The 25,156-nt window shown below is 42.9% G+C and overlaps 1 protein-coding gene across 3 annotated transcripts in view; it reads right to left on the bottom strand.

The window, feature by feature from the left end:
- P4HA1 (prolyl 4-hydroxylase subunit alpha 1) overlaps nucleotides 1-25,156 on the bottom strand; it is a 280,816-nt gene that overhangs the window by 147,484 nt on the left and 108,176 nt on the right. For all 3 annotated transcript variants that reach the window (XM_029609177.1, XM_029609175.1, XM_029609176.1), the window contains exons 6-7: nucleotides 14,717-14,956; nucleotides 443-645 (exon numbers count right to left, since the gene is read on the bottom strand). In XM_029609177.1, the coding sequence (XP_029465037.1) occupies nucleotides 443-645; nucleotides 14,717-14,956 (443 nt within the window). The remainder of the gene's footprint in view (nucleotides 1-442; nucleotides 646-14,716; nucleotides 14,957-25,156) is intronic.

The following is a 25,156-nucleotide window of genomic DNA, read 5'->3' on the forward strand; positions in this document are numbered from 1 at the left end:
CCGCTGGACCACCAGGGACTTTTGGCAGGTCTTGGGGGGGGGGGGGGTCAGGAGGGGGGGGGTTGTAGTTAAGATTTTTAGTTTGTTTTTTTTTATATTCGCTTCATAAGATGCAGACATTTTCCCCCCACTTTTGGAGGGAAAAAGTGCGTCTTATGGAACGAAAAATACGGTAATTTGGTAATTTAAGTTGATATGAAACTGATTAGATGGACATAGGATTTTAATTTCCTAATCCACTGACATACCAGTTTGAAAAGGGTGTTTGCTTCAGGAATATCATGAATACATCCTTAAAGTGAAAACAATTTTGTCATTGAAGTGCAATAATTTCACCCACCCGCAAGAGGGGACAGTGTCTCTGTATTAATATCTCCCCCTCTCCCCCCCCCCCCCAAATGCCTGGATTCCCTTTGTATCATAATTGCTTCTAGCAAATTACCATTTTGATTCCCTCGCCACGGCACAGCTTCTCGTACTTCTTCCTTTCAGACAGGTAGTCCTCGGGACGCCCCTTTCTCTTAGTCTTGCTGCCCTGCTCTGGCTGACTCTCTTCCATGGAGGAAGAATTACTTTGGTTGTCTTCTTTAGACATAATGTACTGGAAATACTTCAAGTTCCCATTTGCTCTTTGGTGTTCAGGATCTGTTAACAAACATTCAGAAATTACTTCTACTGCGTAAACAGTATTACCCATTCACAAGGAAGGTTTGGCAGGCCACCACCAAAAAGCATCTCTTTGATAATAAAACTCAGTGATCCTGTTACTGTATATGTATGGAGCTGCTCATCAACTTTCAATTCAGATCTACCCAAGTTGCTGGTTTAAACACCTTAACCAATCAGTTGGCTCTATAGAGAAACTGGGATGTGAAGTTCAGAACATTCTGGGGCATCCTCACCAGCAATAATTAAGAATAGAAGAGAGTGATATGGAAGAAGTTTCAAACGAGGGTTATAATTTGAGAATCAAATGTTTTTATTCAGAATAAGCAGTCCATGTAGGTTCAAAGAGTCATATACATCCTTCGACCCATCTGTGTTTTGCATAAAAGCTGTTTCAGAAGGCACAAGGAGCTGCATACAGAATATATGGAAGATTGCTTGCATTTATAGAGGCAGTCTTCTATACATTTAGCTGTTAGTCAGTGCAATTCCTTGTCACTCCTGAAACAGCCTTTATAAGAAACAGACATCTGAGGACGTGTGACTCTGGACTGCTTATCCTGAATAAAAGAACATTACGATTCTCAAATAGTGGATGATAACCCTCGTTCGAAACTTCTTCCACCTCACCCTCTTCTATTCTTGTAGCACAGTGGATTTCAGTTACTTGTCTGATGAATATATTCTCACCTTTTATTCCATTGTTAATGAACCTCTTGCCTGCTCCCCCAAACATCTTGTTGCCAAATTTCAAAATGGGGCCCAATGACCTTACATGTTTATGCCCTGCATGTGTGGGGCAAAGGAGTTTATGAGGTGGCATTTTAAAATCTGTAAGCAGTGACAGAGGGAAGAGTGCTCCCTCTTGCCCTGAGTTTAACTGAAGAGTTTCAAAGAGACAGGCAGGGTGCTAAGGGGTGCACTGGGAGCCCCTTTATCAGAAGGTTGGCAGGAGGGCCTCAGCCTGCATTTCTTTAAGGATTTCAATTGTACATGTTGGCAGAGTGAAAAGAGCTGATGGAAGTCTTTTTGAAATGAGGGTAAATGATGCCTTAGGACACCCTCATTATGGTTTTGATAAGCATACTGCCCCAAACTCCCCACCTGCTACTAATCTCTCAAGCAGATGACTGCCAGTATATTGGACATTTCAAATCAGAAATACAGTACCTTAAGGGTTGCTCCTCTACCTTACACTAGGACACAGATGTACTAAGATGCAGGATTTCCACTGGCAAAGCAAGGAAGTCACAAAACTGCTACACATGCAAATGAGCCCCATAGCAAATTTTGCATGAAATATCTGGCAAAAATGTTAATTACCTCCCAGAAATGAAGCTGTGAAAACTGATCTATGAAGCTATTTTACTGTGCCAGTTTTCTTAAAATCCATAATTAAGCTCCTTTGCACAATACTGCATCACCGCAGCACAATTTTGAATGTGAATACAATTTTTTGGATAGCAAACTACACACAAAGTTTTACTTGTAAATGCACATTATTTTGCAAATGGAGCTTTATATGCTAAAAGCCAAGAGTGTGCATCATCAAAAATTACACTATTTTGCTTTTTTTGCACAAGGAACACCATTTTTTAAATAATGCAACTTTTAGTACATTGGCCTTCAGTTGAGAAGAGACAGGGAAGATGTGAGAGATATTCAAATACCTCTAAAACTATAAATAATGCACAAGAAACAAACTTTATAGTGGAAAGAGAAATTATAAAACATTCAAAGGAATAACAATATTTCTTCACAAAATGGTTGGATTCATGGCATAACCTCCTAGTAGATGTGTTGGACACAAACATTTACAAAATTCAAGCTGGTATGGGATAAGTATTGAGGAAAGTGGAAGATAGATCAACTGAAATCTATGACAGTGCAACAAGAATTTAACAGAGCAAATTAGGAACACCTTACAGTTATCTATTCTATTCTGTTTATGTTTTTGTGAAAAATTGAGTTAGTGAAGAACTTTGTAACATGATAGAAATTAGTGGAACATGTAGGCTGGCTCTAGGGGAGGAACCCTTCTAAGATGGTGGAGCAACACTGATACTGGGCATTCTACCACTCTAACTTCTTCTGCAATGCTGAATTTGTCTTGAAAGAGATGTGTGAAGGATAGGGCTACAACTGCAGCCCTCTCCGGTTTACTTCTGAGTGGGCCGATGGACACCCACATAGTACGAGGACTGAGACCGCCGGAAGAATCGCTCAGAAAGGAGCAAGAAAAAGTCACTCGCCCTCTCCTTTGATTCAACCGCCTTTTTGTCTGGTGTACAGACTCCCCTGTCAAATCTAGAATTGGTGAGAGCATCGTCCATGGGAGGGGAAATATTTCAGGCAGAGAAGACCGGGTTTCTTCCTCTCACAACTGAGATGGAAAGCTTGGTGGCGACTTCTGGCATTCAAGCTCCCGAAACATCTTGCTTTCTGCAGGGAGCTGAGTCTGGAGATGGTTTCCTCAGCTAATGAAACATCAAATATGTCTGTTTTTTTGGTAAGATCAACCCATATTATCTTAAGAGTCTATATGGAATGCCATTGAAGGCCTGAGTAAGATGATTGCTTAATCCTATGGAAACTAAAATCGAGGATATGGAGACTAGACTTATCTCTGGAAGCAGTTAAGACTCAAACTAAAGAATTTTGTGAGGAAAATAAGACTGAGGTTCAATCAATTAAAGGAATGCAATTGTCAATTAAGGAGAATATGCAAATAGCCTCCAAAATTGAGAATTTGGAAAAAACACTTTAAGAAATCGTAACTTAAGATTTATAAATTTTCTTAAATGCTCTTCATATATTCTAGTTAATTGGGGCGAGGGGATGGTGAATGTTTCTGGGGTGGTTCGGAGGGGTGGGGGATGGGTGGGAGAGATTTGGATTCATTTTTCCTGCTAATAAGAATTCATAGATTTGCAATCTTGGGTCTTGAATGGTGATGAATGTCAAACAGCTCAATCTGAAAGTACTAACTGGACTACACAATTTATCGTTCATATGAGAGCGCCGAATGCCTCTGGGGGAAACTTCGCAAAGTGGACTGTGCTTTCCTTGTGACCCAGGTCTCTTATGGGACAGAATATGAGACTATTGGACGCTCGATATGTTATCCTGATGGCTTGGGGGGGGGGGGGGGGGGAGAAGAGGGCTGTCTCGGGGTATCCCCCACTTGTCCTGGCTCTCGTTTGTTGGGTATGGAGGTTGGTTTGGGGTTTTTTCTGGGTGTGTCATCCTAGAATGTCCCAGTTTGGGTGTCTGGATGCATTTGTTAGGATTAGGTTGGTGTGTGTGGGGGGAACGAGATTGGTAGGTTGGGGGTTTGTAAAGATTTTTGGAGGTATGGGTATTAAAACTGTTGGATGCTTGCACTGGTTCTCTTACTATTGCTCTGGGATAGTATTTTATTTTTGCTTTGTGATTAAGGCTAGTTTTCCACTTAATAGTCTCCTTAAACGTTCAAGGAACTGGGTCACCAATCAAAATGCAGAGAATTCTGGGATATGAAGAAAAAGGGGGCTCATGTAGTGCTCCTTCAGGAAATGCATCTGTTTGATTTGGAGCATTCTAACAGTAAAGTGCGGCCGCGGTTACCCTGCTTCTAACCCGCTTTCTACTCACAATTTGGCCGCGTTAGACCAACCCGCGATTCACTATCCCTTTTAACCCATCCTTACCGCCTCTTTAAATCAACGGGTAACCCTTTCCGCCCACGGCATGTATATGAGATGTAAACGATCGGATTAGCTATTCCCTCCCATATAGTAACGCGCGCCCTGATTATCGCTTTTTAAACCTGCAGTTTTGCCGTGCATTTAACCTGCTAACTTACCGCCTACACTTACCCCTGCGTTAGAGGCAGGGGTAAGGGTAGGCGGCAAACTTTCCCCCAGCCCCAGCTCACCTGCCCTGGCCGCGCCCATGGGTGCCGGTCTCCGGGGCAGCCACAGTCCTCTCTACCCTCTCCCCGAAGCAACTTTAACCAAAAGAAAACCTAAAAACCTAAAATCCATCCGGGTAGCCATCTTAGCCGGCGGGGCCACTTTCACCACCGGCTGCCCCCAGGAGGCAGGGGAGCCGCAGTGCGCGTCTCTGGAGGAGGGCAGAGAGGGCTGCAAGAAAAAAGTAAGTTAACTTTGGTTACACTTTACATGTCGAGTCGCTTTTCGCCTGCGCCTTGCTTCGAGAGGAGGGGATTTTAGGTTTTTGGTTAAAGTTGGGATCCACTTCCTGGTACCTGTCATTTGAAATGACAGATACCAGCGCACCCAGGATACTGTATAGGTGCTGTTATAAGCGCCTAAACAGTAAAATGGATTGCGCTTCATGGACGCGGCTTGCATTTGCATGCCATTTAAATACAGTATTGAGCGGTAGGTGATGCAGACTGTGCGTGCGGCAAACGCGGATGCGCCCGGCACTAACGCACCTCTTTCTACTGCTCCTTACTGTATCGGCCTGTAAGTTAGTTAGGGACTGGGTGGGGCACATTGAATATGCCTCATTTAACTCCAAACGTTTAGGTGTCTGTATCCTTATACACAGATCTGTACCACTCGAGGGTGCATAAGTTTAAATCAATCAGATGGGGATGGCAGCTGTGTTAATGGAAAGTTCTTTACAAAGGGAACATTTTGTGCTGGCTAATGTCTATGGGCCGAATGTAAGGCAGCAGGAGTTCTATGCTAGTTTCAGTATGGTGGTGGAGGCCTTTTCAACTTATCTTGTAATTGGTGGAGACTGGAATGTCTGCCTAGATCCCAGAGTGGACAGGTCCTCAGGTGGATAGATGAGCAGGTTGGCGGACATGCTTCAGGATATATGACGACGTACTTGCGATTACTGGACGTTTGGAGGGAGCAAAAGTCATCTGGCAAAGATTTTACTTACTACTCTCCCGGTTCCAATCACACAGCCGCATAGATTTTTTTTTCTGTTATCACATGTTAGTGGGCAAGATGGGTTTTGCAGACATTTTGCCCAGAGTCCCTAACAACCACAATCTGATTTGGCTACCAATCCAGCTGGCTTCGCAGTCTTCGTAGGGTAAAAACTGAAGGCTGAATACCTACCTGTTGCATCATAAGCCTTTTTGTAATATGATCCACCAGGCTGTGGCAAAGTTCAGATCCACAACTCGGATGATTATTCCCCAGTATTAAGGTAAACTTTGAAAACCATATTGCGGGGGTCATATCGTTTTTACTTTGCATTGCAAGAAAGACTCCAGTGTGAATAATTTTTTTGAGCAAAAAATAGATCAGTTAGAAAGAGAACATAAACGTACTGGCTTATCTCGCTTCTATCAGGCTTTGGAAAGGTGCAGGGCAGATCTTAGAGAGTTACATTTGGAGAATGTAGAAATTAACGTGATTTTCCAAACACCATTACTATGAATACGGAGAGAAGACGGGAGCTATGCTGGTGCATTTGTTGAGGTGAAGGAATCAATATACCTTGATAACCAAGATTAAGCGAGTAGATGGCAAGTTGGTTTATACAGACGAGAGCATTAATCTATGGTTTCAAGAAATTTTTGCCTCTCTGTACCCAGTGGAGGGACAGGCCTCTGATACAGCAATAGCCAGTTATCTGGATGGGCTGGATATACCAACTTTCTCTCAAGAATAAATTGGCAGGAGGCAATTTCATGGTTTCCGGCTAAGAAAAGTCCTGGGCCAGATGGCTATTCTATAGATTTTTATAAATGTTTAGCAGATATGCTTGGCCCCTTGAAGTACTTATGTGATTTGTTGCAGCGCCCAGAACAAGCAAAATGTTGACAGATGCTATCTTGTGTATAAGCATGGGCGTATAGGCCCATCTCCCTGTTGAATGCTGATATGAAACTTTTGGCTAAGGTTCTGCAGCTCTGGCTGGAAAACTGCATGGGGTCCCTGATCGGGCATGATCAGTCGCGCTTTAAGGTTCGTTCTTCGGTGGATAATACCAGACAGTTATTTGATTTAATGGCTTTGGCTAAACGCGATAAGATTGCTGGGCTGGTGATCAGTCTAGACGATGAGAAGGCCTTTGATAGGCTGCATTGGCTTTCTTATTTGCTGCTCTTTGCAAATATGGGGTTCCTGATCAATTTTGCGATTGGATCAGAGCGTTTTATGATCACCTGAGGGCCAGAATTATCACGAATGGTTATATATTGGACTTCTTCCCCGATTGAAATAGGTACTCCCAAGTTTGTCAGTTATCTCCATTGCTTTTTCACCTGGCCATAGAGCTCCTAGCAATTCGATTGCAGGCTGATAGGGAGATACTGGGCATACCAGTGGGAGAGAAATCGCACCATATATCCCTATATGCAGATGTGTTATGTCTGTTAAGAACATAAGAAAATGCCATACATCCTGTTTCCAACAGTGGCCAATCCAGGCCATAAGAACCTGGCAAGTACCCAAAAACTAAGTCTATTCCATGTTACCATTGCTAATGGCAGTGGCTATTCTCTAAGTGAACTTAATAGCAGGTAATGGACTTCTCCTCCAAGAACTTATCCAATCCTTTTTTAAACACAGCTATACTAACTGCACTAACCACATCCTCTGGCAACAAATTCCAGAGTTTAATTGTGCGTTGAGTAAAAAAGAACTTTCTCCGATTAGTTTTAAATGTGCCCCATGCTAACTTCATGGAGTGCCCCCTAGTCTTTCTACTATCCGAAAGAGTAAATAACCGATTCACATCTACCCATTCTAGACCTCTCATGATTTTAAACACCTCTATCATATCCCCCCTCAGTCGTCTCTTCTCCAAGCTGAAAAGTCCTAACCTCTTTAGTCTTTCCTCATAGGGGAGTTGTTCCATTCCCCTTATCATTTTGGTAGCCCTTCTCTGTACCTTCTCCATCGTAATTATATCTTTAAGATGCGGCGACCAGAATTGTACACAGTATTCAAGGTGCGGTCTCACCATGGAGCGATACAGAGGCATGACATTTTCTGTTTTATTCATCATTCCCTTTCTAATAATTCCCAACATTGTTTGCTTTTTTGACTGCTGCAGCACAATGTACCGACGATTTCAATGTGTTATCCACTATGACACCTAGATCTCTTTCTTGGGTTGTAGCACCTAATATGGAACCCAACATTGTGTAATTATAGCATGGGTTATTTTTCCCTATATGCATCACCTTGCACTTATCCACATTAAATTTCATCTGCCATTTGGATGCCCAATTTTCCAGTCTCACAAGGTCTTCCTGCAATTTATCACAATCTGCTTGTGATTTAACTACTCTGAACAATTTTGTGTCATCTGCAAATTTGATTATCTCACTCGTCGTATTTCTTTCCAGATCATTTATAAATATTGAAAAGTAAGGGTCCCAATACAGATCCCTGAGGCACTCCACTGCCCACTCCCTTCCACTGAGAAAATTGCCCATTTAATCCTACTCTGTTTCCTGTCTTTTAGCCAGTTTGCAATCCACGAAAGGACATCGCCACCTATCCCATGACTTTTTACTTTTTCTAGAAGCCTCTCATGAGGAACTTTGTCAAACGCCTTCTGAAAATCCAAGTATACTATATCTACTGGTTCACCTTTATCCACATGTTTATTAACTCCTTCAAAAAAGTGAAGCAGATTTGTGAGGCAAGACTTGCCCTGGGTAAAGCCATGCTGACTTTGTTCCATTAAACCATGTCTTTCTATATGTTCTGTGATTTTGATGTTTAGAACACTTTCCACTATTTTTCCTGGCACTGAAGTCAGGCTAACCGGTCTGTAGTTTCCCGGATCGCCCCTGGAGCCCAAAAGATCGGGGCCAAAGCTGTAAGCAGTACTGGCGACTTTTGGGGAAGTTACTGGCTATAAAGTTAATCATAAATTAGAGATTTTTCCTATTGGTGTTAGCAAGGTGGAAGATATCCCTGATTGCTTTGCTCCCTTCAAAAGAGCGTTCTCATATTAGATATTTGGATATTTTCGTGCCTGGAAATTTTGGAGATCTTTATCAGCTCAATTACGTACCAATTTTTACTAAGATTCAACTAGATCTGTGGGAATGGCAGGGCTATTATATTCCTTCGGGGGGGGGGGGGAGTAGAATCAATGTTATCAAGATGAATATATTACCTAGGCTACTTTATTGGTACATGTGTCTTGCTTTCTTCCTAAACAATATTTTGCAACAGTGACTAGCATGCTTCTGGAGTTTTTGTGGGGTGGTAAACCTGTGAGGGTTAAGCTGCATACTTTGTGTAGGTCTAAGGAATTGGGGGGGTATGGCTTTTCCAGATCTACAAGCCTATTTTTGGGCTGCCGTCTTACAGGGAATCTTTTCATGGTTGTTTAGAGTCAGTTCATCTCTGTGGTTAGCCACTGAGAGGAATATGGCAAGGGAGACTGATCTCTCATTGCTTATGTCTAGTTAAACATCCCCTGGGGGAAGAAGGGCATGTAGAATTTGCCCTACCATTGCTTATACAATTAAATGCTGGAGAGCACTATTCAGAGAGTTGGGTATTAGTGGAAAGGGCCCCTGGCATTCTCACCCCATGGAGGAATCCAGCATTATCACTCCATACATATAGCCATGAGGCAAAACAATGGTGGGAGGCTGAACTGCAATGTTTGAATGATTTGTATGAAGAGGATAGGGTTAGGTCCTTTGAGGAGTTTCAAGAAGAGTTTGAAATTCCTGCCCAGTCCTACTATACTCACTTGCTTGAGAATCTGAACAGAAAACAGGGTTGGCAGTAGACCAAGCCTTCACCGGTAGAGTTAGCCTTTGCTGGGGGACTTGCTAGGCAGAAAGTGCACTCAGAAAGTGCACTCCATAATATACAGGGCAATTATAGAAGTCTACCTAAATCGTACCCCCCATTCTGAAAGTTGAAGAGCAGTGGGAGGAAGATCTGGGGCTCCAGTTACAATCCAAGACATGGAGGCTTATTTGGCGTAAAGCGCACTAAGTCTTCTGTGTGAGCCAAAAGAGGTGAATTGCTGGTCAGATTAATAATGCAAAGTTATAAATATCCCATGCTCTCCTGTAAGTTTAATGCCTCAGTCTCACCTTTGTGTTGGTGTGATTGTGGCAAAATGGTTCATATATGCATGTTTGGTGGGGTTGTCTGCATAAATCTGCCTTTTGGCAGAGAGAGGGACATAACCGAATAGTGGGAGTTTTGGTGGTTTTGTCCCCCGGGCTATGGGGTAACCAAAGACTTGGCAAGTTTCAGAAATTGTTGATACAACAGCTGTTGCATGCGGCATGCTTATCAATTGCATTGAAATGGAAATCTGTTTCTACTTTGGAACACTGGCGGACTCAGATCCATTCAGTTGCCTTAATTGAAAGTTAACATCTATGCTGAAAGTTAAAGAATTGTTATATAAACAGGATCTGGGACCCCTACTGGGAATTTTATCATTCTATGCAATCAGAGGGGGACAATCTTTTGGTGTTGTACTTGGTTTGCAATTGCTGGAGACTTGTATGATAAAGATGCCTTGCCTGTATTCTGGCTTTGTTTAAATGAAAAGTTAAAAAATAAAAATAAAAAAACAAAACAAGTGTAGTGTATTCTGTGACAACCACCATTCAACCTACCCACTACCGTTTTTCTCTTTTCCCCAACTGAAAAACTCTCACCACTATGTGGAACTATGCCAAAGAAACAAAATATGACAGCACAAAAGAGCAATAAAGTCCATCTATTCAGCCCAGTCCTTTTCCATCACCATACACCAAAGTTTCTAAGGTTTTTCCTTCACTTCTGTGCTTATCTCAGGTCTTCTTGAATTCTATTACTATTTGAGCCTCAAACTCTAATCTCTTGTTCTAGAACTTTTTCCGTAAAAATGCTTCTTGCAATTATACTTTTAATTATTTGAATGTCTTATATTTCATCCTCTCTCTGGTATACATATTTACATCCTTAAGTCTTATTTCAGGGGGTTTCTGGAGCAGACTGCCTAATTTTGGCAATCCTTTAAACTGTCAGTTCATATCCTTTTGGAAATAACACCTTCCCAGATGAAGTCTCAATGTTTAACAAAAGAAAGTAAGATACCAAACCTCAAAAAGCACCAATTTGTTTTGGGGAATTTTTTGAGTTAACAATCAAATCATTTAATGCCCCATCAAAATCTTTTTTCTCTATTGTACTCAATCTCTTCCATGCTCAAAAAACGAGTCATTACTTAATTGAAAAATCTTCACTGGAGGCTACAGAGAAAACTCTAACTCTCGTAGCCTACCTGATTTAATCAAAGCGAAAAAAATTTTTAAGGAGTAGAAGAAGGGTTTCATATATATGAGTTTTAAACCATAAAATGGTGTACTCGGTTTGCGTGTATAATCATAAACCAAACCTCCTCCACCCTATATTTCCTCTTAGAATGGCTTTAAAATCTTTAGAAATCAATGATCAGCTCATCATAAAACCAGCTGACAAGGGTGGAGGGGTGGTATTGCAGGATAAAGGTACATATGAGGAAGCCATGTTGCAACATCTTAATGATGGGAGATTCTATCAAAAAATGTCATCAGATCCCACTCAAACACTATTATTAACATTACAAAGCATAGTGGAGTCCACTTCTGGGCTAACAGAAAAAGAAAAAAAAAATTTTGATTGTTGAACATCCGTGGATACCTGTTATATACTCTTTGCCAAAAATTCATAAGGATCTCAAACCACCCATACGTCCCATAGTATCGTTAAATGATTCAGTGTTGGAAGCGCCTGCGATATTATTAGACAAAATTTTACAATCTTATGTAACACAAGCACAATCTTATGTGAAGGATACGATACATTTGTTGCAAAAACTTCAATCAATTCAATTAGACATCTCAAAATTATATGTTGGTAACATTGGATATTGTTGCGCTATATACCAACATTCCTCAGACGCAAGCATTTGAGATTTCACAATGTTTAGCGCATAGGTTAGATCATCAACGCATATCTACAGGTGTTATTTTACAGTTACTAGATACAGTACTGTATCATAATTATTTTATGTTCAACACTGAAATCTTTTGGCAAATCCATGGGATCCCAATAGGATCACCATTGGCTCCAACAACTGCCAACATTTATGTCATGAGGTTTGAAGAAGATGTTGTTTATAAAGCTGAATGGTGGCAATATATTACCTTATGGGTTCGGTATATAGATGATATCCTGCTTATATGGTGTGGCACCCAACAACAATTGACATTTTTTTTGATTGGATAAATGGACAGAATCCTCATTTAAAGTTTACAATACAACAATCCACATCTCAGATAGCATTTTTAGATGTTTTGATCATCTTGGAAGAAGGCACATTTAGAACCACTATGTACTGTAAACCTACGGACAAAAATAATTTATTGAAATTCCACAGCCACCACCCCCATTCCTTCAAGTGCGGGTTACCTGCAAGTCAGTTTTTCCTGCAAAACGAATTTGTTCTACAATAAGGGATTTTGAAATTCAAGCATCTATTTTGTGTGACAGATTTCTGGAACGCGGGTATCCGAGATCGGCAATCAAGAATGCTTACAAAAGGGCGAAATATTCGGATAGGCAGAGCTTGTTACAGTACAAACCTTCTAAAGAGAATCCACAACTTGTTTGCGTTTTGAAACAATTAGTGGCTACAAATGTCATTTCATCATCGATACGCCGTCATTGGCATGTATTAGCCTTACATGACATTTTTAAAGAAACACCGCTTATTGTGACCACACGTGGTGCCAATATCAAGGATAAATTGGTACATGCTCAATCTCTGCCGCATTCACAAGTCTTGATAACGGGACATCAACAGTGCGGACAGTGTCCCCACTGTAGAAACAGCATAGATGGTAAGAATTGGCAGGAACCTGTAACAGGCTATCAAGTTTATCGTAAACACAATACAACATGCAACTCTGATCACATTATTTATGTAATTATCTGCCCTTGTGTATATGTCGGCAGAACTACCCGCAAAATTAGAGTGAGATTAAATGAACATAAATCTAAACTGAATACATCCACATTGACAGCACCAATTGTTACACACTGTGTACAGCAGGGTCATTCGTACAGTGTACTAAAATGGACAGTGATTGATCATGTGCCATTAACTTTAAGAGGAGGAGATCGCAAAAATTTGTTGAACAAACGTGAAGCATTTTGGATTTTTACTCTTAAAACACAAGCTCCCCAGGGATTAAATGACGCGCTGGATTGGGGCTCATTGATTTGAATCACACGTGATTACGTCACAGCAACGGATGTTGTGATTGGGCCTGGAACCATCTGTGTGCTTAGGTTAAAAGCTGTGGCTATTAGTAATAGGCGTTTGAGAGTGGAAGAGCGTGTAATGGCGCCTTGAAGAAAGATAACATCATTGCATTTTGTTCTAGTTATCGTGGTACACCGACTGATTGAAAACAGGAGAATATCCCCTGAGGAAAGGTCCTGTTATGGACCAGAAACGTGGCTACGTCTGGCTTTTCAGCATTATCAGATAAGTCGGGACATTTAAAGCATGCTTTGAAAAGTTTGTTGACATAATATAAAACTAAACAAAAAAAAGAAAAAAAGAACAAAAAATATATGCAATTTTACCTATGATGCATGGAATCCTAAAAATATAGGGTGGAGGAGGTTTGGTTTATGATTATACACGCAAACAGAGTATACCATTTTATGGTTTAAAACTCATATATATGAAACCGTTCCTCTACTCCTAAAAAAATTTTTTCGCTTTGATTAAATCAGGTAGGCTACGAGAGTTAGAGTTTTCTCTGTAGCCTCCAGTGAAGATTTTTCAATTAAGTAATGACTCGTTTTTTGAGCATGGAAGAGATTATTGAGTACAATAGAGAAAAAAGATTTTGACGGGGCATTAAATGATTTGATTGTTAACAAAAAAAAGTGACGTGCATCTGTACTTCTCCCTATGCACTGTAGCATTGCTCTGTTACTGTCCAATGCTTTGGCATACTGTTCCATAACCTTAAGTTCACCAGATATTAATCACCCAAGATAACTTTCCTGTGTGGTAAACAGTACCTCAATGCATGGACTGCTCACTTGGATTACCACATCCCAAACATGCATAACTACATTTTTGCACTGAATTTCCAAGAAAATAATCATTTCTCAAGTCTGATTAGAAAAACTCTTCATTTGGTCTATCTACATCAATAGCTAACTCCTCTGCAATATGAAAACTGATCAGATTCAGTTCTAGGACTCACTACTGATGCACTCCACTGCTAATCCATATTTCCTTGATATGAATTCCATTTACCAATAGTCTTACTGAAATCAGTCTAGGGCACATTAATTGAATCTCGATCAAGTATGTTGGTCAGCTCAAAAAAATCAAAGTTTGTTTGGAAATATATTCCATTTATGAAACTATATTGCCTAGGATCCTGTAATCCAGTGGTCCCCAACCCTGTCCTGGGGTCCCACCAGCCAGTCGGGTTTTCAGGATAGCCACAATGAATATGCATGACAGAAAATTTGCATGCACTGCCTCCATGACATGCACATTTTCTCTCATGCACATTCATTGTGGCTATCCTGAAAACCCGACTGGCTGGTGGGCCCCCAGGACAGGGTTGGAGACCACTGCTGTAATCCACTGGTTTCAATATAGTTTTTTCTTGAAAAAGCATTTACTTTACCTACTGTTGATGTCAGACTAACAGGGCTATAGTTTTCAGCTCCAGCTACTTTACCACCCTTGTGGAGCAATATTACATCTATTCTTTACCAGTATCTTGGTACCTCCCCTGTTTTACAGTGATAAGCTGAACAGAGCTGTAAATGGCACAATCAGTACCCACTTCAGTACCTTGGGACGTACCCCATGTGCCATTGTCTTGTCTTAATTGTGCTGGTACCTTGAATGCTACCTCCTTAACAAATGGCAGTGTTTCACAAGCATATTTTCTCTCATTACCAACTAAGTGCATCTCTGGCAGAGAAGTTAACTGCACTGTGGCTGTCCCGAATCAGAAAAGGTATAAGAGTGCTGAAGCTACTGTTTATTTTCCAAGACAGAATGAGGGACTCACCTAGTTGGAGGAGATTTTTGGTAAGTAGAAGAGCCTTATTTAGGTCCCCCTGTTGGTATACAGCATAGCTTAAGTAATCCAGGACAGACACTTTATCAATGGCGGCTTCCTCGCCATCATCCAGCTGCCGCAGAGCCTGCTCCATCCACAATTCTGTATGGTAATAATCTGCTTCACTGTATGCAATTTTCCCCAACTCAAAGCAGTCATCAGCAGTTAAGGAAGATTCATGCTTTACACCTGTGTAAATTAAGAGCAGAATACAGAACTCTATAAGATAACAGCTTTCTTGTATTCTACTTGAATTAAAAAAGTATCAGTCCCAGTATGACAGCCATGACAAAGTGTGAAAGGAGTTTTTAGGCCTTGTTTTACTCTTCATCCATGTTTGTGGTCTCAATGCCATCATGTGTATCATGATGACAATTAATAATGGTCACCTTGGTCAATCACTAATTGTCATGTGTCCAAATCAACTTACTTCAATCAAATAAACAAAAATTAACTGTACCTGTTGTGTTCGACAACAATACTTTTGAAAAATGTATTTTATTTGAAAAAATTAAGAAAAATTTTTTTTTTATGGAAAGGGTTGTGGTTTCATATTCCATATATTCATCAATTGGTAATATTCCATTACCTTATATTTTTCTAATCATTAACCAACTGGATCAGTAGTGGCATACTGATCAAAGTCAAGTGGATTCTGTCCTCCTCTGAAGCACTACTCCCATAGCTTTAAGTCTCATCATCCCCAACCCAGCTCCCATGCAAGATTGCAACCAAGTCGCTCCAACTAAATCTCATCTCTCCCTGGCCCTGATGACATCCTCAGAGATGTAAGCATTATAAAATGATAGGGACGGAGGAATGATGTGAAGGTACTAACAACTGATACTGTAATAAATATCACCCACAAACAAATTAATATTCAAAGAGTTTGTCTAGGTAAAATACAGTTACATATCTGTAGCAGCTGTTCCAATGACAGCAGGATGTCTGTCCTCGAACAACTTTGATATCAAAGCCCTGGCTGCTCCTACATCTGATACAGGGTCCCCATAGTCCATGATAAAGCTAAAACTTGAAGAAACTAATTACAAGGGGAGGAGGGAGAGTTTTGTGAATACTGACATTCTGTTTCCTCCGAGAACACCTGTTCTAGGTAAAGCAAATGTTGCTTACTTAACAGTCAGGATTAACTTTACACACTTAGTTTATTATTTTAAATTGTTACCGTAGTATGATGGCACATGATTAATTTGTAATATATACCACCCATATTTCTCATTATTGTGCCCTTCTGTAAACAGTTGTGATGGTTATTTAATTCAACGACGGTATAGAAAAGTTTTAAATAAATAAATAAAATAAAAACAACAGGGGTTCTCACAGGACAGCAGGATGTTAGTCCTCACATATGGGTGACATCACAGGATGGAGCCCAATCATGGAACACTTTTGTCAAGTTTCTAGAACTTTGACTGGGCCCTACTGAGCATGCCCAGCATGGCACTAACCCTGCAGCCAGCAGGGGTCCCCCTTCAGTCTTATTTAAAAGCTACAGGCAGTGCCGAAAAATAAAAACAACAAAACGTTATGAACCCAACACCGTGGGGCAGCGGGCGGGTTTCGTGAGGACTAACATCCTGCTGTCCTGTGAGAACACCTGTTACAGGTAAGCAACATTTGCTTTCTCACAGGACAAGCAGGATGGTAGTCCTCACATATGGTGAGTACCGAGCTGAGGATGTCCGAATATGCACCAAATGTACCCAAAGATGTGGCACAGGCACAACAACAGGAGTGGAATTTGGTAGAGGGCATCCTGAACCCCACCGGGCAGGCGGAAGGGTGTTGGTATGTCACGTTGTAAACAGGTTATGAAGGACAGACTGGCCGAAGATGGAATCTTGTCTTCCGGCTTTGTCCAAGCAATAGTGGGCTGCAAAGGTATGGAGAGAACTCCAGGTGGCAGCCCTGCAAATGTCAGGAAGTGGCACCAATCATAGGTGTGCTACTGAAGTCACCATGGCCCTCACAGAGTGTGCTTTAACATGGTCTTGAAATGGAATGCCCGCTTGCTGATAGCAAAAGGATATGCAGTCCACCAACCAGGAGGAGAGAGTCTGCTTACCCACAGGCTGCCCTAATTTGTTAGGATGGAAAGAGACGAACAATTGAGTGCTCTTCCTGTGGGCAGCTGTACGGTCTAGATAGAAGGCTAGAGACCATTTACAGTCAAGGGTATGCAGAGCCTGCTCTCCTGGATTGGAATGGGGCCTGGGAAAAAAGGTAGGTAGTATGATGGATTGATTGAGATGAAAATCTGAAACTACCTTAGGTAAGAATTTAGGGTGAGTACGGAGTACTGCCCGGTCCTACAGAAGTTTAGTGTAAGGCGGATACGTAACTAGGGCCTGTAATTCACTAACTCTGTGAGCTGAAAATCACTTTCCATGTGAGATATCGAAGTTCACAAGCGTGAAGATGTTCGAATGGTGATTTCATGAGCCAACCCAAAACTAGATTAAGGTCCCAAGAAGGGGCTGGAGGACGTAGTGGAGGCTTGAGGTGAAGCAAGCCCTTCAGAAAAGGGCTTGCTTCACCTCAAGCCTCCACTACGTTACGTTACAAGGGGTTGTACTGAGATAGGAATATCCCCAACACCTTTTTGGAAGGCGGCTACCGCACTGACATGCATTCTGATGGAAGAGGTTTTTAGACCTGACTCTGATAAGTGCCAGAGACAGTCCAAAAACTTCGTGATTGGACAGGTAAAGGGGTCAAGGACTGAGAAGAGCACCATGACGTGAACCTTTTCCATTTGTAAGAGTAAGATTTTCTCATGGAAGGCTTCCGCGAAGCAATCAGGACACGGGAAACTGGTTCAGAAAGGTTAAGTGGCTGAAGGATTAACCTTTCAACATCCATGCTGTCAGGGACAAGGCTTGAAGATTTGGGTGACCAGATGCAGGTCCTCTCCCAGTGGAATGTGCCTGCGAATGGAGACATCCTGAAGCATTGGAAACCACACCTGGCGTGGCCAGTGAGGTGCAATCAGGATCATGGTACCCTTGTCCTGATGTAACTTCATGAGAGTCTTCGAGAGAAGAGGAAGTGGAGAGAATGCATAAAGTAGACCTGTTGCTCACGAGAGGGAGAATGCGCCTCTGGGCTGAGAATGTTTGCTGCGAATGAGAGAGCAGAAGTTCTCTACTTTGTGATTTTGAGCAGACGCAAAGAGGTCTACCTGAGGATATCCCCATTGTTGCAAGATGGAGTTCGCTACTGCGGGGTTGAGAGACCACTTGTGAGGTTGAAAGATGCGACTCAGCTTGTCTGCTAACACATTGTCCACTCCCGGCAACCAGCTAACACATTGTCCACTCCCGGCAACCAGGTGGCCTTCAGGCACATCGAATGGGAGAGAGCTTCCGCCCATATCTGCGCAGCTTCCTGACACAGAAGGAAGGAGCCCATGCCCACTTGTTTGTTGATGAACCACATGGCCATCTGGTTGTCCGTCTGGATCAGGATGACTTGATTTGAGAGGCGATCCTGAAATGCCCTGAGAGCATATCTGATTGCTCGAAGCTCCAGGAAATTTATTTGGTGTTTGGCTTCCGCTGGAGACCAAGATCCTTGTGTCTGCAGATTGGCCACTTGGGCTCCCCATCCGAGGTTGGAAGCATCGGTGGTGAGAGTTATTTGAGGGTCTGGAGGCTGGAACGGCAAGCCTTGGAGGAGATTGTTCTGATTTTTCCACCAGGCAAGAGACTGACAGAGTGAGTCGGTTACGTGGACAATGTTCGACAGGGGCTGAATTCTTTGAGTCCATTGTGACCTTAGAGTCCACTGCATGACTCTCATGGCCAAACGGGCCATTGGTGTGACTTGAACTGAGGACGCCATGTGTCCCAGGAGGATGAGGAAGTGGCGTGCAGTCGCGGAGTGCTGGGACTGCAGCTGGTGTGCAAGAGACACGAGAGTGAGAGCTCGCTGTCGAGGCAGAAATGCCTTTGCCTGCAAAATGTCCAAGTCTGCCCCAATAAACGATAAGGTTTGAGATGGGACTAAGTAGGATTTGTCGTAGACGACGAGAAATCCTAATGAAATTAGAGTGTGTAAGGTTAGACTGAGGGACGACTGAGCAGCTTGCTGAGTGGGAGCCCTGATTAACCAATCATCTAGATAGGGATAGACGTGAACACCCTGAGTTCTTAGGAAGGCTGCAACCACTACGAGGCATTTCATGAAGACTCGTGATGCAGAGGCTAGACCGAATGGAAGCACTCGGTATTGATAGTGCTTGGGGCCTACTAGAAACCTCAGGTATTTGCGATGAGATGGAGTTATCGCAATGAGTGTATGCGTCCTGGAGGTCTAGAGAGCAGAGCCAGTCTCCTGTTTGTAAGAGAGGAAGAAGCGAGCCTAAGGTTACCATCTTGAATTTCTCTCGCTGGAGGTACTTGTTGAGGGCCCGTAGGTCCAGAATAGGACGAACGCCTCCCGATTTTTTGGGGATTAGAAAGTACTGGGAATAGAACCCTAGGCCGTGCTGAGAGTAGGGTACGGGTTCTATTGCCCTGGACTGGAGGAGGAGGGAAACCTCCTGTTCCAGGAGGATGGAGTGATCAGATGTTCCCCACGTCGGCAGTGTTGGGGAGTCCGGTGGCACGGAGAGAAAGTTCAGATGGTAACCCTGGGCAATTATCGCCAGTACCCATTGGTCTGAGGTGATTGAGTGCCATATGTTGTTGAAATGGCACAGTCTGCCTCCCACTGGTATGTGAGGTAATAGTGGCTGGCTGCTGCTCTCTAGGTGGAAGTCAAAAACCTAAAGCTGGACCTGGTTGAGGAGCGGCTTGTGGCTTTTGTTTCCATGTCTGACGAGACTGGGCTTTTTGAAAAGGTCTCGTGGCACGGGATCTGGTTGGTGGCGGATAGGACTTCTTACGAGTCCTTTTGGAAGGGCTGTTTTGAAGAGTAGTCAGAAGGTATCAGAGAGCTGTCAAAGTCTCATGATGGTCTTTAAGTTCCGCCACTGTCTGTTGAATCTGTTCCCCAAATAGGTTACCTCCTACACACGGTAGGTCAGATAACCGGTCTTGTACCTCAGGGCGAAGGTCGGAAGACTTGAGCCAGGCCCATCTCCTTGCCGAAATAGCTGCTGCAGATACTCTGGTAGCAGTATCAAAGATATCATAGGATGATCTGATCTCATGCTTGCCTGCCTCAAAACCCTTGTTTACTAGGGTTTGAAGCTGATCTTGGAATTGTTGAGGCAGGGTATCTGTCAAATCTTGTATCTGCTTAAAAATGACCCTGTTATATTGGGTCATATAGAGCTGATAAGCAGCAATCCGGGAGATTAGTATTGAGCCTTGGAATACTCGGCAGTGTGTGTGTGCCTAAAACCACTGATTAATTAAAATCTTTGTATAAAGAGTCAGTAGGATTTGAGCTCAATGATTCCCTGTACTTAAATTACCACCACTAAAAATATGATTTTACAGGTTAGCTACTTCTGCTTGTAAGAGTCCAGAGGCTTGCAAGGTGCTTTGTCAATTGGTAAGCATCATGTTGAGTCACATGGCCCAGCAGAAGGCTTAATGAGAGGCTTCAACTGACAAGCCCAGTGTGAATGAGACAATTAAAGGTTGTACAGACATGGATTTACCTTCTACATGGTGGTGATGTGCACTAAGGCAAACCCTTATCGAGTTGGTTCCAAAACCCAAATCAAGATGTAGAATTTACTCAAGCAGTTTCAGAGTACCTCAAGAAACTGTTGGCTGAATGGGAAAAAAATCTGGGGAAGTAGAGTAGTGAGCACAATGAAAGGAAATACTGTAAGGGCAACCAACCTTGTTAGAAAAGTAAATAAAGAAGACCACTATGGTTTTCTAGCAGTAGCTAAAGAGGTAAGAGAAAGAGGTTAGTGTGCATAATCTACAAGAGATCACAGAGAGGAAGGCACATCTGAAAAACCTAAGAGAAACTGGGAAAGTAGTCAAGAGAGTGGAAATGCAAATGGAAGAAAAAACAGCAAATGCAGTAAAATAAAAGGCCACAACTTTTTTTTTTGTTAAGATGTTAGTCATAGGAGGAAGTGCAAAAATGGCATTGTGAGATTCAGATGTGAAGGGAAGAAATATCTAGAGGCTCATTAGGAAAAAAGAACTACTTAATTACTTTTGTTCAGTGTTCACTGGAAGGGCCAGAAGTAGGACATAAAAATAGATTTGGAAGCGAGTTAAACTTCACACATTTTTAGAAGAATGTGTTTTGTGAGTTGCTAGTCAGACAAAGTACATAAAGAAATAAGGCTAGCCAGAATACATCCAAGTGTATTAAGGGAACTTAAAGTTCTGTGTGTGGCAAATGTTCCAATTTGTCCTTTACACTTTGATAGGACTGGTTTTCTTTATTCATGGATGTTGTGCTAGTTTATCCAGCATTGTGCATGCTATCTATGTCCATGTAATTTAGTGCACATTGGGAAAAACAGAGCACTTTGGATGCATCTCATTGAACACCTAAGTTGTTTGAGACAAAAATGTTGAAGCGCTTTGGATAACGACCATACTTTTGACTAATTTGTGTTCGTTTTGGATTCTCTCTCTACCATGTGAGTAGAAATGGATTACATATACACTGATTCTTGATGGGTTAAATGGAGAGACTGATAGGACAGTTTCTCTTTGCTTTATTTTTACTTGTTCTTGATTACAGCACTAACATTACATCTGAACGTCTGTTTTTAAACAGATGAAAATTGTCTGTGGATTAATGACAGTTTTCCTTGACTACTACATTCTGCAAGGGACGTTACTGATTGGAGGATTGCCAGAATACAGTGAGCCATCATATATAGGTTAGTTTAGCTCCAGCGTTTGTAAGACATTAAATCCAAAGAATTTGTTTTGCGGCATTTTGGACACATACTTCCAGTGTTGGTTGGGTATGTGAACTTTCTGGTGCATTTTTTTCTCTGTATATTTCAAAATGCTTTTAAAACAAATTTGGACTCGTGCTAGAAAGTTACGTAGCATGCCAGCACAAAGACTTCCGATACCAATATAGGATGCTGTTCTATACAGTTTATTTACGAGCAGAGTAGGAGAGAAAACAAGATTATATGAACTTCAGACAGTTTGGATTTCTGAAGGCCACATAATTGAGAAGACAAAGTATACATTATTACTAATATGTTACTGCATATCACTTTTACATATAATTTTAATTTCAAAAAGATCAATTGTGTTTTCATTTTATTTTATTAGTCTGATAACTATCACCACAATATTTGTTTCTGACATACATTCAATGCGAGCTGGACAGTACTGATACTAATGCATGATATATCAAGTTATTTTGTTATAGTAACAGTAAAGGATCGGCTGAAGATAACTAGGGAAACGCGCGCGACGGTGATCGGGGCGGTGGGGGGAAGGAGCACTGGAGCGAAGGGGTGGAGCTGCCGGGTGCAGCGATTCGAATCACTACACCGCTATTGGCTGGTGCTGCAGCTTGCTGGTGACATGGCAGGTTCCCTGCCACACAGTCCCGGCAGGCTGCAGAGTAAGGTTGGTCTGGCTGGCTGGCTGGCTGCGCGATCGGGTAATAAAAAAAAAAAAAAAAAAAAAAAAAATAGATCTTTGGTCCATTTTGGGGCCAGGAACAGTTTAGAGAAGGAGGTTAAAAAAAAAAGAAAAAAAAAAGAATTTCAGGTAGCAGCAGTGCGAGCTTTCATTCAGGGACCATGCTGAGAAGAGGCAGAGAGCATCATGCCATGCCGAGCCCGGGCCTCCTGGGCCCCCCCGGTCAAAGGTCGTCATCCAGGTTCATCGAGTTGAGTCCAGATTTTTCCAGCTGGTGTACCTCCTGTGGATCAGGCAAGTGCTGCCTGCCCCATATCCCCTACAACAACAGGGTAAGCAGATGGCTGGTCGGGTGAAGAGCAAAGGACCAAGAGTTAGAGCGGGAGGCTGTGCAGAAAGACACAGGGCTGGGTACAGCGGAGGGTCACAAAAGGAATGCGGAGGTTTTTATCCTCCACCAGCAGGGGATTATGGAGGTCACTCAGGTACGCAGTCCAGAGCAAGAAACCCAGGCCCAAGGTTGGTCGAGGATCCAGCATAAGGGGAGGTTTCAGTGGCTGGCCTACATGGCATCAGGAGGGGTATAAGAGCGTTGGTGGAGCACGTGCTTCTGGCTTTGGTTGGAAGGAAGAAGAGGGCGCCTGGGGGGAATTGCAGGACAGGGTGTCTAGTGTCGATGGCAGAGGCTGGGGTGCGCGTGGTCAATCAGAATACAGCCATAGGGGTGGTTCTTCGGCTTGCGTGTCTCCACAGATGCTGCAGAGCAGGAATACCCTGGCACATCACAGCAGGAGGCATGGAGAGAAAGGGTGTATGCATGGTCCATGGAAGGCATGGAACATCAAGGCTCGTCGGCTGTCGATAGAGTATTCAAGTGGTTAGAAGCAGTTTCTTGGAAGCAGGAGCAGGTGAGTTGGAGCCTCTAGAGGAACGGCAGACCGAGTGCAAGGGCAAAAAGAGAAAGAAGTCACGCACGTACAGTTCAGGGTCAGACTCTAGCTCGTCTTCGACCTCAACATCTACATCAAGTGACTCGGGAGGGGACAGACATGCGGGGCTGGGAGAGGGCCTGCGACAGGACATGGGACATCCGACCTTAGCGTCCTTGATTGAGTTATGGGAGGAGGTCCCGAGGAAGCTGCAGAGGAGGATTTGCAAGGAAATATGTCAATGTGTTTAAGCTGTTGGAGGGTAGACGAGGTAAGGAAGGAGAAGGGGAAAAAGAGGGGGAAAGAAAGTATAGCAGGTCCAAAGGTTTCAAAAAATATTTTAAATTGGATCGGAGGTTTATGCATTTGGCCAGTGTAATGGGGCATTTTCAGCCTGCGCAGTATGGGCCATTATTGGCGTACAGAGATAATTACTGGGGCGTTCAAGGATTATGAAGGTTGGGTCTGGCTCAACTATGACGAGAAGTTTAGGGATAAGACGGCTGGGAATAATCACATATCTTGGGGTATGCAGGACATTAATCTGTGGTTGACGAATATGACTAACAAAAGTGTGGTGAGCACAAAAGGGGCTGTGGGTGGTGGTGCTGGTTTTTCGGGAACAGCAGGTGCAAGTAGTGGGGGCGGCAGTACAAGCTCCTTTCGAGGCGCAGGAAACAGTAGCAAGGGAGGGACAGGGGTCAAAACGATGGTCGGAGGGACGGATGTGTGCTGGAGATTCAACAAGGCCACATGTTTGTTCCTAGATTCTAAGTTCAGACATGCATGCGCCACGTGCAACGGAGCTCATCCCGTATCCAAAAGTTCACAAAGTCAGATTACAGCCCCCCGCAAAGGGGGTAAGCAGTGAGGTATGGTTAGGAAAGGCGGAGTCCCCGGTGGTGGTAGCAGAGCTACAGGTTTGGTTACATCATTATCCCGATCAGAAGGCAGCGAATTTATTGTTTTATGGTTTTAAGGAGGGTTTCAGGATCCCATACATGGGGCTGTGGAGTGGGGGGGGGGGGGGGAGAGGGTGCACAGCGCTAGGTCTGTAGTCAAGTTAGCAGATGTAGCAAGGAAAAAACTGAACACAGAGTTGAGACTCGGGAGAATAGCAGGGCCTTTTGAAGAGCCACTGTTTCGTCAGATGCACCTCTCCGCCATTAGCGGTCATCCCAAAGAAAGCGCCAGGGAAATATATGGTAATTCTTAATCTTTCCTACCCAAGGAGTGAGTCTGTGAATGATTTCATTCCAAAGAGAGAATGTTCTGTGCGATATACCTCATTCAACGCCGCTTTGGACTTAGTGTGGAAGACAGGGCCAGGGGCATGGATGGTGAAGGCAGACATTGAGTCCGCTTTCCGGCTGCTGCTGATACATCCAGATAGCGTTCCTTTACTGGTGTTTTCCTTTAAAGGGCGGTATTTTGTAATCGTGCGGTTTCTTGTGCATGCTTTGAAGCCTTCAGCTCCTTTTTGCAATTGGTCACTGAGCAGCACATGCATTGTGACAAGATGTTGCATTATCTAGATGATTTTTTGTTTGTTGGGGCGAGTCAGTCCAATCAGTGTTGGGAGCAGCTGGATGGGTTTTTGGAAGTGGCAAGACAGTTGTGTGTCCCAATTGCGTCGGAAAAAACGGAAGGGCCTTCTATTCAAATGACCTTTTTAGGCAAAGAGTTGGACTCCGCTGCGATGGTTTCGCACTTACCAGAGGATAAAGTGCTAGTATTGTGGGAATTAGTCCAGGACGTGAGGCAATCGACCTAGGTTTCCTTACAAAAAATGCAGTCATTGATTGGGATGCTGAATTTTGCCTGCTGGGTGATACCTATGGGGAGGGCGTTTATCCGAAGGTTATCAGCAGCCACAGTGGGTATTAGGGTGGGGCACCATTTTA

This window comes from Rhinatrema bivittatum, chromosome 7, assembly GCF_901001135.1.
Source record: "Rhinatrema bivittatum chromosome 7, aRhiBiv1.1, whole genome shotgun sequence".
NCBI lineage: Eukaryota > Metazoa > Chordata > Amphibia > Gymnophiona > Rhinatrematidae > Rhinatrema > Rhinatrema bivittatum.